General features: G+C 34.4%; 1 protein-coding gene across 7 annotated transcripts in view; it reads right to left on the reverse strand.

The window, feature by feature from the left end:
* The window catches only part of LARP4 (La ribonucleoprotein 4), a 65,754-nt gene that overhangs the window by 23,939 nt on the left and 25,819 nt on the right, over window positions 1–15,996 (reverse strand). For all 7 annotated transcript variants that reach the window (XM_016201271.2, XM_016201268.2, XM_016201269.2 and 4 more), the window contains 4 exons: window positions 13,235–13,371; window positions 11,612–11,715; window positions 6,613–6,723; window positions 5,787–5,840 (listed from right to left, as the gene is read on the reverse strand). In XM_016201271.2, coding sequence (XP_016056757.1) covers window positions 5,787–5,840; window positions 6,613–6,723; window positions 11,612–11,715; window positions 13,235–13,371 — 406 coding nt within the window. The remainder of the gene's footprint in view (window positions 1–5,786; window positions 5,841–6,612; window positions 6,724–11,611; window positions 11,716–13,234; window positions 13,372–15,996) is intronic.

Raw genomic sequence — 15,996 nt, forward strand, 5'->3', positions numbered from 1 at the left:
TTATTTCTGCCTATTGTAGAATCAGTAGGGAAAAGGAAAAGATAGCATTAATTGAAACTTATGTATGGCAAATACCACAATAAACAGAGTAAAACCACAGAAGTCAAAACAGTGAAACTAACTGCAACTTATCACAGACAAGGGGGCTAATATTCCAAATATATAAATTCTAAAAAAAGATTAAAAAGCCAACAATCCTACATAAAAGTGAGTTTAAAAAATGAAGAGTTCACAGAAAAAAAAAGGCAAATGCCTCTTAAACATGTGAAAGATGCTAAACCTTGCTGATAAGAGAACTGCAATTAAAAGTGAATGAACATTTCTCAATTATATGATTGGCAAAACTCCAAAACAGGCAATCTGATACATTAATGACAGGTGTGCAAAACAGCACAACTCTTATAAAAGTAAATTTAGCAATATCTTCCAAAATACAAATGCATTTACCATATTCTCATCAATCCCACTTCTGGAAATCTTTCCCAAATATACAGTGACCAAAACAATTAAAAATTTTTTTTTTTTTACTTACTGATTTTTAGAGAGAAAAAGGAGAGTGAGAGGGAAAGAGAGAGAGAAACATCGATTTGTTGTTCCATTATTTATGCATTCAATAGTTGATTCTCGTATGTGCCCTGACTGGAATCGAACCTGCAACGTTGGCATACTGGGATGATGCTGTAACCAACTGAGCTACCCAGCCAGGGCCAAAACAATTTTGTTTTATTTTTTAAAGGATGCACACAGCTATTCACTGACACTATTTGTAATGTGTGTGTGGCGGGGCGGAGGGGGCGGGGGGACACGGGACTCTCCCCAACACACACAGACACACAAAACAACCCAACATTCCATCAATGGCTGAATACAACACAATATATACATGCAATTGAGAAACATGCAGATGTAAAAAGAACTGAGGAATTGCTCTAAATACTATTATGAAGTGATTTCCAGAATATTAAAAAAAAAGAGGCAAGGCAAGGAGAAGAGTATGTATCCTAAGCTCTTCTTTAGCTAAGTCAGATGAAAATATGAAGACTTACTCACATATACAGAGACAGGGTGTCCCAAAAAAATGTATACACACTACATCTGTAGATTCTATTACATTCTAAATATTAAAATGTATTTTAATAAACACTGCCTTTATTCAGTGTGTATACATATTTTTTGAGACACCCTGTATATGTGTGACTATATATTTAAAATATTTTACTTTTAAACCATGCACATAGGGGAAAAGCTTCATTACCTTGGATTTGGCAACAATTTATTAAGTACACCACCAAAAGCACAAACAACAAAATATTAGATAAATCAGACTTCGTCAAAATTAAAAGTTTTTGTGTTTCAACGGACGACACATCAAGAGTGAAAAGATAGGCCGCGTGTGGCTCAGCGGTTGAACATCAACCTAGGATCCAGGAATTTGCAGTTCAATTTCTGGTCAGGGCACATGCCCAAGTTGTGGGCTCCACCGCCAGTCGGGGACGTGCAGGAGTTGGCTGATCAACGACTCTCTCATCATTGGTATTTCTCTCTCTCTCCCTCTCCCTTCCTCTCTCTGAAGTCTATATATAAATATATGCGCGCGTGCACACACACACACACATATATAAATAAAAAGAGTGAAAACATAACCCAGAAAATGGGAGAAAATATTCGCAAATCATGTATCTGATAACAGACTAACATCTAGAATATACAAAAAAAAAACCCTGCAACTCAACAAAACCACCCAATTTTAAAAAGTGGGCAAAAGATTTGAAATGACATTTTTTCAAAAAAGATATACAATATGGAAAGACACTCAACATCATTAGTCATTAGGGAAATAAAACCCCAAACCATAATGAGATGCTACTTTATTCCATTAGGGTGACTTTTATCAAAAAAGCAGGAAATAACAAATGTTGATAAAGATGTGAAAAAATTTGAATCGTCCTGCATTGCTAGGAATGTAAAATGGTACAGCTGCTGTGGAAAACAGTTCCATGCTCCTCAAAACGTTAAACATAGAATTATATTAGCTAGTAGTGCCTAGGTATATGCCCTAAAGAACTGAAAGCAGACTCAAACAGATAGCTGTGCAGCATTATTCACAGTAGCCAAAAGGGAGTTAAGAACCCAATTAAAAGTAACGAAGTTCTGATATTTGCTACAACATGGATGAACCTTGAAAACATTATGCTAAATGAAATAAGACAGACAGAAAAGGACAAATACTGCATGACTGCACTTATATGTGGTATCTAAAATAGGCAAATTCATAAAGACAGAGACTAGAGGTTACTAGGGGCTGGAAGAATGGGATGTTCCTGCTTAATGCAAAATTTCTGGATGTAAATATTGGTGATGGTCACACAGCAATGTGAATATACTAAATGCCATTGAGCTGTATACTTAAAAATGGTAAATTGCATGTATATATATTTTACCACAATAAAAAACTTTAAAATGATGCTCACTGCAATATTATTATCTATAAACAAACAAACAAATTACTGTTTGGACATGGAGAGAAATGGATAACTAATTATGATAGGCATGAAAAATGTGTGTATACTTGAAACAGTAGTGAATGAAGAGATGCTGAAGCTCTATTAAGTAAAAGAAACAGACGATTGTCTATTATACATTCCCATTTATATAAAGAAAGAAAATTCCTAGATGGACACAGAAAAAACTGCTCTCTTGTCACCTGCTCTTGTCCTCTGAAGGGAGATTTTAATCAATTATTTAATATTGTTTTACTTTCTTAGCACACTTAAAATTCTGAAATAGTAAAATATACAACAGAAATATAGGGAATTAAATATTTTCTATATTACATATGTATCATCTATATGAAACCCAGATAAAATTTAATATTCCTAGTTACAAAAGCTAACTAAAACGGGATGAAGCACTGCCTCTTAATGAAATTATCAACATATGCAGAAATAGGTGGACAAACATTATCCCCTTCATCCCTTTGTACTCTAAGATCATTGCTACTGAATCACAGGACTTGAAAAATAAAAGAGCATGCACACTTTAAAGAAACAAACCAAGACCTTAGAAGTAACTTGACACTCCCAAGATCAAAGAGGTTGAAGCTAAAAGCAGCATCAAGGGCAGTAATATAGGATTTCTGGCTCCTGTACCTGTCTTTCTGGGTGCTAGGTCATTTGGTTTTAATGAATGATATAAAATTAATGTTTATGTATGAATCTCCTAGCAAGAACATTGCTATGTGATTAATCAAAAGAACAATACTTAAAAACCAAAATGGCAGAGAAAGAAGATATTTATAATGAAATATATATATATACTTTACCACTACACTTGAAATCTCAGGAAAAGCAATAAGCTATAAGAAATGGGAGTTATAAGGAATAGTCAAAATAGTAATTATTTGTAGATGATATGATCTCTCAAGCAGATAATCCAAAGACCCAACAAACAAACCATTAGATATAATAAAAGAGTTAGTTAGGCAAGGTTGCTGCATATAATAATGTGTGGGGTGGTTGTTGTTTTTTAAATCCTCACCCCAGGACATTTTTTCCATTGCTTTTCAGAGAGAGTGGAAGGAAGAAAGAGAAAGAGAGAAACATCGATGCAAGAGAGACCCATCGATTGGTTGCCTCCTGCAAGTGCCCCAACCGGGGCAGGGATCAAGCCTGCAACTGAGGTGTGTGCCCTTGGCTGGAATCGAACCTGGGGCCCTTCAGTCAAGGGCCAATGCTCTAACCACTGAACGTTTCTCTCTCCCCCCTTCTCCCTTCCTCTCTCTGAGATCAATAAAAGACATATTAAAAATAAATAAATAAATAAAATGCATATGGGAAAGTAGCTTAAGAATAACCAAGATAATCCTAAAACATAACAGTAAGGAGGGAGAACTTGAATAAGGAGATAAGGATATATAAAACTATGGTAATTAAGAGAGATGCTGGTTCAGTAGAGTAGCAGAATAAAGAACCTGAAACAGATCTGATAGGTGCAAGATTCCACACAATTGGTAGGACAGGCCACTCAACAAGTAACTGTTAAGACAACTGACTTTCCATATATGAAGGAGGGAAAAAAAGAACTTAGACCCATCTTATACTATATATCAATTTAATTCCAGAGGTTTCTAAGTCCTAAATCCAACATACAAAATTTTAAAGCTATTAGAAGACCTAGGAGAATATTTTTATAGCCTCAAGCAGGGACAGGAGATAATACGGAGAAAAGCATTATAGGCAGAGGAAATAAAATGACAACTGGCAGATAGCTTCATCTGTAATATGGAAAGTAATAATACCACCTACCACACAGCAATAATACATCAAGTTCTTTCCACAGTGTATGACATATAATCTCTTAATAAATGTAAGTTCCTTTCATCCTAGTTCTTCTTACTAGTTGTGTGAAACTTGGGAGGTGACTCTCATACCTCACTTTCCTTACCAGTAAGAGAGAGAAAATACAGTTGGTTGGAATGTCGTCCTATACACCAAAAAGGTTGCGGGTTTGATCCCTGGTTGGGGCGCATACAGGAGGCAACACATGTTTCTTTCTTCCACTGATGTTTCTCTCTCCTTTCCCCTCTAAGGTAAAAAACCATATCCTTGCCCTAGCTGGTTTTGCTCAGTGGTTATAGCGTCAGCCCGAGGACTGCAGGGTCCTGGGTTCAATTCAAGCTAAGGACAGGTACCTTGGTTGCAGGCTTGATCCCCGGCCCCAGTCAGAGCGCATCCAGGAGGCACCAATCTCTCCCTCTCTCTCACCAATCGATGTGTCTCTCTCTCTTTCCCTCCCTCCCACTCTATCTGAAAAGCAAAAGCAATGGAAAAACATATCCTCGGTGAGGATTTTAGGGGGGGAAAAAAAAAAGCATACCCTCAGGTGAAGATTAAAAAAAAAAAGAGGGAAAACTCAAGTACCTACCTTATTAGGTTCTTGTAAGAATTAAACGACTCTATACATATAGTAGTGCTTAGAACAGAAACTGATACACAGTAAGAGCTCAATAAGAATTATGTATTGCATTTACAAATAATTATTATACAGGGGGGGCAAGAGTAGGTTGACAGTTGTGAGTGCATGAGTATATTCTTATATTATGTATTAATTGTATTATTTTCCATATGATCAACTGTAAACCTACTTTTGCCCCACTCATAGGGAAAGAGGAGCATGTCAAAGTAAGTGCACGTTTAGGATTCTATTTTAGATGGTAACTCTGGTAACAATGTGGAGAACAAACTGTAAGGGAGGAAATGCTAAAGGCCTAACAGTTAAAACACTACTCTTTTAAGCCTAAACAATGGCAATAATGACTGAAAGAAGTTTTGAAGGTAGATTTCATGGAATCTGAGGATAGATCAGACATGTAAAGAAAGTGAGCAAGTGTCAATTCCCAGATTTCCAAAATGGTTGATTAATGTAATGATGTAGTGAATTGAGATAAGGTTGAAAGTACTACAAATGTTTTCCACTCTGTTACTAAAAAATTATTTCTACTCCTCATTTTGAGATCTGGGATTATCTTACATTTTATTAATCAGCATCTAACTAAAACTTCATGCTGTTTCAAGTTATGGTTTTGGAAAGAATTGTGTATAGAAAGTATTTTGATGCCCTATCAACTAATTTTCTAAAGTAGCACATCATATGAGTCAGAAATTTCTTTAAAATCATTATAGGTTTTATAAAATATATTATCCATTTGTGTTTTTTAAATTCTCGAACAGACAAACAACAAAGAACTTTGTTGTTAGATGCTGGTCTTACTCACAAATGTTTCTTACCATGATTGGCTTGCCCTGAAATGTTTTAACTTCTTCTCTCAAGTATTTAAAAGCCTGTTAACAAAGCAGAAAGGAGCTTTCATTAGCATTCAAACATTTTCTTAAAGCCATCTTTATTCTATCCAGAGAGTTTGGTGTTAGCAGCTATCTCTAAACTAAACAATAAAAATATTCTGAACATGATTCCATTACGCAGGTGATAGGAAATAAAAAAATAAAAAGTCAAGACCACAGCTACAGTTTACATTCACTGTAGGTTAGCTACTATGGATTACTGCAGATAAAATACACAAAATTCAAAACAGACTCGAAATGTCACTACATATCATTTTTTTTAAATGGCTCAGACAGCCTTCCAAGGTAAAAATGAAAAACAAACCAACAACAACAAAAACCAGTGAGTGGTTTTAAAATGTTATTAGATATGTTTCTGTTTCAAAGGAATATTACTCATCTTTAAGTAGGACATAACAATTAAAAGTAAAATCATTATATCAAAATTCCAAGAATCAGAAAGGAAGTTGTATATTTACTGCAGGCCTACTATGTATTAGAAATACCAACTACTAATTATATGATTCCCAATCCCCATGTTAATTTTAAAACTGTTAATTTTTTTATTGATAGAAATACTGTTCTCAAATTGAAACTGAAAAAGCTTTAGAAAGATGATCAAAAAGGAAACCAATAAGCAAAACCAAAAAGGTGAACAAGGTGCTCAACAATCTTTACAGGCAGTACTGGATGCACACATTTTCTAAATTAAGATATACCACTACTTCTTTTACCACTAGGACTGAAATTAGAAGAAAAGTTTTCTTCTCACCTGTTGTGCATCCGTGTCTGACTGGAAAGTGATATACCAGTTGCTATTGTGTGCAAACTCACAGCTTATTACCTTGGGGCAGTTTTCATTTTTGAACAACGCTTTCACTTCCTAAAAAAGAAAAACTTTAGTCAATTCTAAAACACTTATCAATAATAGGTATTTTTTCTCCTCATGTCTTTTGGTCCTTTCTATTTCTTGTCAATTGTTTATGGCTTCTGCCATTTTTCTACAGAGAGCAGGTTATATTCTGAAATGAAAACATGTATAGTGATAGCATAAATTTTATGATTTTTAGGGATGGAACCCTATTTTATAATCAAAATTGAAGTACTTCACTCCTAGTGGCAATCTTAATTTTCCATACAGTAAAATCTCTCCAGTCCTGCCATTATTTTTTAAAAAAGGAAAGAAAATGTATGTCTTCCCTTAACATTTTCTAGGTGTTAAGTACAGTGGAACTTAGGTTCTTGAACTTAATTTGTCCCAGAAGGCTGTTCAAGAAGGGATTTGTTTGAAAACTGAAATCATTTTTTCCCATTAGAAATAAGGTAAATTGAATTAATCCATTCCAGACCCTCAAATGATTCCGTTCTAGCCCTTCTTATATACAGTAGATGTCTAATGTACTGCTCAATCTAAAAATAAACACTTTTCTTAAATTTATCGAACCACTCCCTAATTAGCCTTAAATGACTTTTTCATATATTACTGCCTCTGACATGGGCTGCTTTTCCTTTATCCAAATCAACAACCATTTTTCTACCTATTCAATTGCTTGTGACTTTTGTTCTGTGAGCACTTTCACACCCTTAGCGACATCAGCACCCTTGATGGCTTCTTTATGTTTTAAAATTGTGCTAATCGTTGATTTTGCCAGCAACAAACATTTTATCATGGTGAGGTATGAGCATGAAGGGGCTGTCAGGTTAAAAGTTTTGTTCCACAGCCAAGACAGTGAACAACTTGGTAGAGAACCCAATTGTTCAAGATGGGAGATTTTTGAGAACCAAGGTTTGACTGTATTTTCATGCGTTCTCATTTGATCCAGATGTTTTGTCTACATCAGTCATTCATAGATATGAACTCTGTGCAAATATATCTTCTCTTTTCTATAACTGATATATATAACTAAGAACTAAAACTCCACCAAATATATGGGTTTAGAAAAAGATGATTACCAAAATTCAGAAATGTATAATCATTAACAGACTGAAAGAAGTTTATAAAAAAAAACAGAAAAAAAACTGGATATGATGATACCTGCTGAAATACCTTCCAGAGTAAGATGCTGTGATTTATTTCTGAAAAACCCTGTGTTGAAGATTTTATCATCTCCATTTTATAACTGAGGAAATGGTGGCTGAGATTGTTTACTGAGTATACTAACACAGAATGGAACTCAAACCCAGATTTATATACCTCCAAATTCCACTTTGTCTAATACCTACTTGAGTTCAAGGAGAAATTTAGTAGTAACCAATAATTACAAAATATCAAAAGAATATGATTTGGTTAGACTGTCCCACAAAATATCACTAGGTATCAATTTTTTAAAAGACCATTACTAAGCTGATTGGACAAACATGATAACACCGAAGTCTAACGTGTATTCTAACTCTCTCAATTGTTTAATGCACTGAATTTAAAAAAGAGATGGTCTCTATTTATGATGACATTTTCTTGAGTCAAATACTATTCGAAATAAGTCGTCAACCAGCTGAGTTTTGTGACATTTGTGAAAGTGGTGAAATACCACCAACTTCAGTTAATAAAATTCCTGCCTGGCCGGGCGTGGCTCAGCGGTTGAGCATCGACCTAGGATCCAGGCGATCGGGGTTCGATTCCTGGTCAGGGCACATGCCTGGGTTGCGGGCTCGATGAATGACTCTCTCATCGTTGATGTTTCTGTCTCTCTCTCTCCCTCTCCTTTCCTCTCTCTGAAATCAATAAAGATATTTAAAAAAAAAAAAATTCCTATCCAGTACAGAATTCCATTTTTAGAGAAATATCTGTGCAACTGTTAGACTGCCTGCCACCCATTAATCTCTACCTTCAAAAATCCATAGATATTCTCCAAATATTTAATTCCTTTAAAATGTATAGTATAATTTATTGAAATCTTAATAAAATCCCAATAATATCCCTATTTTCAACTTTAATCACTTTTTAGGAAGAGTTCTGTTCACAGGTTCATTTCCCCAAATTAAGAAAAAAGGTCTGGATCTAAAGTAATCAAAAACTTATTCCATCTGAGAGGAACTTTGAAGGTCAGAACCCAAATCTCCTCATTTTAATCTGAATTTCAGTTATTAGGGCATAGGTCCACTTTTTCTGGCTATTTTAGTCACCTGCACTTGCTTTATTATTATTTTTTAATCAACTTATGTTGCTGCCTTTTATTTATGTTGCTTGTTCCTTTTATTTACTGTTTTTCATGTGTGTGAGCTCTACGTATCCAGACAACGAATTACAATATTTATAAAAATTATAATAATGGCTAACTTTAGAGTGTTTTTTTGAGCATGCACACATGCAGATACCAGTGTTTTGGGTGTTTAAAACTACTGCATTCAACAGTGATAAATCAAGTTATTTTGTTTTTTTAAAAATAACCCTTGTTATTAAAAATCCCTGAGTTAATGATCCTGAAGAAAAGTCCAGGATTAGCTAGTCCAAGATGCTGGGGGAAGGTGGTGAAAACTCCAGTTCATGTTTGCAGGCAACAGATTTCTGATAACTCACACATTCCATTTGGCAGTCTTTCAAGAGATGGTGGACAGGAGCATTGAGCTTCAAGTAAAATGAAATAGTTACCATTTCCCTGTAAGTTTTATTTTATTTTTTAAATATATCTTTATTGATTTCAGAGAGGAAGGAGAGGGAGAGAGAGATAGAAACATCAATGATGAGAGAGTCATTGATCGGCTGCATGTCCCCTGCTGGGGATCGAGCCCACAACCCGGGCCTGTGCCCTGACCGGGAATCAAACCGCGAGCTCTGGGATCCTAGGCCTACGCTCAACCGCTGAGCCACACCCTGCCGGGCTCCCTGTAAGTTTTATTATGCATTTTTATATTCTTACTATTTTACTATGCACTCTTGATTTTTTTTTTTCCTTTTCATTTCCTGACTTTTACAATTAAGGACAATGATAGCTAGAGAGATGAAGTTACTTATACATGATCAGTCATTCTTTTTCAAGCCAGCTGTATGTCTGAGGTTTAATGATATTCCTTCCAGTATGATTTTCTTTTTCTTTTTGTATAGCATCTGGTAATATTTGAAATTTATTAGGAGCTCAAAATAAGATGGAAACTCTCAGTTTTCCACCCCTTCCTTGCTCATGGAATAGCCTGAAATCCTAGGACCATGGGAAGGATTCATTCTGACTTGAAGATCCCGAGTGTTTTTATATGCTTGCCACTGCTCTAAACTCTTTATATACTAACTCACTTAATTCCCACAACAATTCTATGAATTACTTATTACTATTATCCCATTTCACAGATGAGAAAACCGAGGCAAGAGAGGTCAAATAACTTATCCAAGGTCATAGAACTAGCGAGTAAAAAGGCTAGAATCCAAATTGAGGCAGTTTGGCTCTAGAGTTCAGGCTTATGTATACTCTACATTGTTTCCTTTAAAAAAATTTTTTTTTATTGATTTCGGAGGAGAGATAGAAACATCAATGATGAGAAAGAATCATCAATCAACTTCCTCCTGCATGCCCCCTACTGGGATCAAGCCCCCAACCTGTGCATGTACCCTAACCAGGAATCAAACTGTGATCTCCTGAATCGTGGGTCCATGTTCAACCACTAATCCACACCAGCTGGGCTACACTGTTTTTTAATATTGCAAATATTCTTCCTATTCTGCAATCTTCCTTTCAATTTGTTATTTTTGGCATATAGTTCGTAATTTTAAATCAAAGATCTAGTGATAGTTTCTTTTCTAATTTCTCACTGCACTCTGGAAATATAACACTAAATAACTCTGGACAAAAAGATTAACAAATTTGTTAAGTGGCAAGAGTCTTAACCATTTTAAAATGGTTAATCAATTACCATGTATCAGTTACTGATTAATTCTCCCCTTCTCTAATTTACTATGCTTTAACATGACAACGTAGTATGAAGCTCTGTGGCTTAGTGGTTAAGGAGAAACATGGGCTTCAAAATCAGAGATCAAGCTCAAATTCAGACTCTGTCATTTAAACACTCATGTGTTCATAGTTAACTTATTTAACCACCCTAAAGCTCAGTTAACTTTGTCTGTAAAACAAATAATAAAACCTTAGGCTTTAAATAACTAAAGTATATTGCACAATATTTAGTAGAATCTAATTATCAAATAAATGTTATTATAGATATATTATTGTATAAAAGAGCCTATTCCTGGACTGTATTGTTTCATTCAAATATTACTTTATTTTAGCCTGACTGACGTAGCTCAGTGGTTAAGCATAGACCCATGAACCAAAAGGTCACAGTTTGATTCCTGGTCAGGGCACATGATGTTTTTCTCTCCCTCTCTGAAATTAATAAAAACATATTTTAAAAAATCAAATATTATTTTATTTTTGAGCCTGTACCATACTATCTTTGTAACTGCAGCTTTGCTTTATACTTTGCTAACCAGAAGGTTTTGTCCTGGCCCATTAATCCTTATTTATATTTTCCTTCTTAATTTACCTTTCAATGAATCCTCAAATTCTCAAAAGAACCTGTTTATATTTTAATTGTCATTCAGTCAAATCAATAAATTCAAAGTTAGTCTCACTGCAATACTCAAGTGTCTCCTAAGAACACAGAATTATATCTTCTTCCTCCCTCTGTACCCTTCTTCAAAAATTTCAAAATTTACAAAACAAATCAGTATTTGTCCTATTCACAGTAATTGATATGAGGGCATTGACACCCTCTGCTTGTTTATTTTAGCTCTTCCAATTTAAAAAGTAAAGGACACTTAGCTTTAACAATGCTTAATAATTTACCTCTATTGGTGTTGTTTCAGGAATCTCTCTAAGAATCACAATACAACGCTTATGACTTGGTCTCACTTTTTCACCCTTCTCATCAACTTGTACCATGGGAGAAGCTGAAATTTTAAAAAAGGTTTCATTCACAAGTGACAAGTATAGACCAAATTTTAATGCCATTAAAAATAGCCTATTCATTTCTATTTCCAACTGAATATATTAGCAGAGGTTAATATCCTAAAGAAATTAAGTTATAGAATCAAAGATTATAGTTACAATAAAATATTATGAGATTAATATACAAAAAACACTGTCAAATGTTATTCTTTGAACAAATATTCAGAGTACCTACCTTGTGACTTGCAACTGTACTGGGGTTGGGGAAAAAAGCCTTCAGGGAGCATATAATACATATTTAATAAGGCAATTTCCCCATATACAATTACCACATTCTTTATTCAAGAATGACAAAAATCAATGAACCTGCATTAGCCAAACCCTACTCTGGGGAATGCAGTAAGTTCTAATGTGTGAAGAAACTCTTCTTAAAATTAGTCTATGAAATGCTTAAACCAAGAATTACGCACATATGATTATAATCTTTCCTTGATTTTAACATAATTATTTACATACTACTACAAAGACCTAGAAGCCATCTTTTAGATGTTGATTTTGAGAAAATATCGAATGAAAACAGAACCACATAGCTAAAACTTTTATTTCTAGTCCCTTCAGAAAGATAATATGCCATCTCTCACTTAACAGGTAGGCAGAGAATAAAAAAAGCAGTTAAGAGAAATGGCTTGGGTATTAGTGTTAGGTTCCAGCCCTTAGGGATGGGGAATTCTGCTAGTCTTTTGGCCAATTTTTCAAGACTGGATCATTTTAAGAAATGATGTCTGCACAAAGCAATTAGAGGCTATCTCATAAATGTTTTTAGCCTTCTGAGAATGAAAATCCTCTACTCCCATGTAGTAAGTCTATTATTGGACTTGCTATATTTAACTTTCAAACATTTCCAATAACATTTCATATAAAAATTAAGATCCGCCTTTATTCAGTCAAGTAGTTAACAAAAACCACATGAGAGATGTTACGAAAAATACTTGCACGATATAAACATCACTAAAAATTCTTACAACTTCAACCTGAAAATAAAAATTCTTTACCAAATTTTAGAGCAGTGTTTGTCAAACTGTAGGTTACAACTCTTTAATACGTTGTCAATCAGTTTAGACTAAAAGAAATTAGTTCACTGCAAGCATTTAGTATTAATCTGTGTAGCATTTCAGTTGTATGTGGGTATGAGGTATATATATTGAACTGTGATGTAAAACGTACTACTTGGGTTTAAAAGTTTGAAATAGATTGCTTTAGGTGGTGTGAAAATGACACATAAAACTTTCTAATAGCCCAGAAAACTGAGATTTAATTGCTTATATGTGTAATTGGGTATCAAAATGAACAATGAAGGTGTAGAATTGATATAGAAACTATTTATCAGTCAGTAAAGATAAATTATTGGAATAGAGTTGCAAAAAACTGGGAGTTAAAACAATTCCCTGTATAATATGAAATGAAAAGGACATTTAATTTTTTGACTTAAAAAAAAAAAGCTAAAAGGTATGATTTACATACATCTCAACACTTCAAGAATTAGATCAGGGTCTGTGGTTAGTTTTTTTATTTCTTCCATGTTGGCAACTGTCCAGATTGGGATGAACTGATCACTGTCCATTTGAGATATCAGGTAAAGATCCTTTGACAAATTTTCTCTGAAAAAACAATAAATAAAAAGTAAATAAATAAATGCAACAGTCCTATAAAACAAACAATTCTTTAAAAGCACCTAAAGCAGTACCTTACTCACTTTTGTCACTAAGTCTAGGAAAATAAAATTATGCTATCAGAAATAACACAATTATGAAAATATATAATAAACAGATATGCTCTAACAACTACCAGAAAGATTCTGAATCCCCAAATACACTGGCCCAATAGTTTATCAGGGTGACATTGGTTAATAAAATTAGATAGGTTTCAGGCATACAATTCTATACTACATACAATCTGTAACATATAATCTGTATATTGTACTGTGAGTTTACCACCTCAAGTCAAGTTTTCTTCCATCATCATTTAAACCCCCTACATCTTCTTCTACCGCCCCTTATCCCTCTTTCCTTCTGGTAATCACCATACTATTGTCTGTGCCTGTGAGTTTTTGTTTTGGGCTTAATCCCTTCACCTTTTGGGCCCAATAGTTTTGAACAAGGGATTTTATGAAATTATATTAATATGAAAAGAGGTTAGTATTAAATTTAAAAGTATGTTACAAAATAGTATATATAGTGTAGTTCCATCTTATAAACACTTTATCACTGATGCTAGAATATGCAGTTGGATCATGGAGGATTTTAAGTTTCTGAATGTTTGCATTTTTTTTATAAATGTTTGATTTTTAATTTACATTAAAATAAATTTAAAAATTAAGACTAAAGATTCTTTAAGATACATTTTTTAAAAAGATATAAACACTTCTGTCTTACACATAAAATCTTATTTAACAAACTAAAGTAAAATAAAATTCATACCTTATTCACATCAAATCTTTGAAGCAGTCTGGTTATAAATATCTAGACGTCTATGCTTAAAAGGCACCTTCTTAATGACTACCCTGTTTAAAACTGAAACCACCCAAGCACTCCTGATGTCCCTTCCCTTGCTTACAGTGCTCTATTTAATTTTCTTCCATAGTGATTATCACCTAACACTTCTATTTTGCTTATTTATTACATTTACTGTTTTGTGACACCCGCCCCCCCCCCCCCCCCCCGGCCAGAATACAGGTTCCATGAAGGGTCTTTGAGGTTCAAAAATGTGTTTCAAAGCCCTAGTGCTTGGTAAAGACTAGGGTCAAAGGCCTTTAAATTCAAATTATAGTAAAACAGTAGTAATTACTTTTTAAAGGTTACAATTGTCAACAGGTGGTGGTTATTTGCTTTTGGAAGAAAAATGAGAACACAGGGGAAAGCAGTAAAGGTTGAACTCAATTCAGCACCAAAGGAGTAACATACCAGTAACACCGTAATAAATAAAAAAATCTTTTACAAAAAAAAAAATCTATATCTCTATCTATATATATGGAGAGAGAGAGAGAGAGACACAGACATCAATTTGTTGTTCCACTTATTTATGCATTCATTGGTTGATTCTTGTATGTGCCCTGATGGGGGATATTGAATCTGCAATTTTGGCATATCCGGATGACACTCTAACTAAAGGAGCTACCCGGCCAGGGCTAAAAAATTCTTTAAGAACTTTAAAATAAGAAACAATAAACATAAAATTTGCACAACTAAAAAGTTGTAGCCTGAGTTTACTCTGATTTTCAGCAAGTCTATTCTTATAAAACATTGTCAAACCCTTAAACTATACCTCACAGAAGTAAGTCAACTTAATGGATATAACATTTAGGATTTGAATAATTATGACTAATATCTGACATGTACTAATGGCCATTTTGCTGACCTACAAATGTCAATTACCCAGCTGGTTTGAACTGTAACACAGTGCTGAGCAGAATGTGGTAGATTATCACAAGCAAAAGCTCCCACTTCCATTGCAACAACTAAAAAGGCTTGAAACAATTATGTTTTTGAAAATAAAAGAACTGTGGAAGCTATGAGAACAAAATGAAACTCCAGGAAAATGATCTTCCTTTCCTGAGGGCATTTGCCGATCACAGGCCAGAGGAAAACCAGCAGAGCTTTCAGCAGTTGCACAGGACAGGCATTATGAATTGGAAACTAGAGGAGCCCCAGCCCCAACACACAACTGTGTTTACTGAGTTCTAAGGAGGGAGATGAGAGATTGGGAGTCAAGTTGAAAAGAGTAAATCTCTTTGGTCTTGTGGAAGTTCCAGGGGAAGAGAGAAGGAACCCTGCATCAAACAAAAGACACGTTTCCTCCACAAGACATTTGCCAGATTTTAAAGTTGTATGAGGTAAGAGGCTGAAGAACTAATCTCAAACCTCTGAAGAACAGAGCTAAATCTCCCTTGGTGTTTCAGGACTGAGGTAACAGAAAACTGCCAAGTTCTAAATCAAAAGCCTGAGAAGGTCATGCCTAAGGAACGAACATAAATTAGAGGTGAACCGAGTCTAATTAAAATGGCTGCTCAGCCCTGGCCCAGCTTAATTGAAGCAATTATTCTATTTCTGCCTACTAGAAGAAAGTTCAAATCTTTTCTAGATGGAAAAATTATATCACTTGCAGCTTCTAGCTTCTTTTATATGTAATGTCCAGCATATAATCAAAATTTATAAGACACGCAAAATGCAGAAAAATTATGACAGAATCAAAAGAAAAGGCTCAGAATATTAGCAGACACACAAATG

The sequence above is a fragment of the Miniopterus natalensis genome, chromosome 2 (assembly GCF_054644295.1).
Source record: "Miniopterus natalensis isolate mMinNat1 chromosome 2, mMinNat1.hap1, whole genome shotgun sequence".
NCBI classification, from domain to species: domain Eukaryota; kingdom Metazoa; phylum Chordata; class Mammalia; order Chiroptera; family Miniopteridae; genus Miniopterus; species Miniopterus natalensis.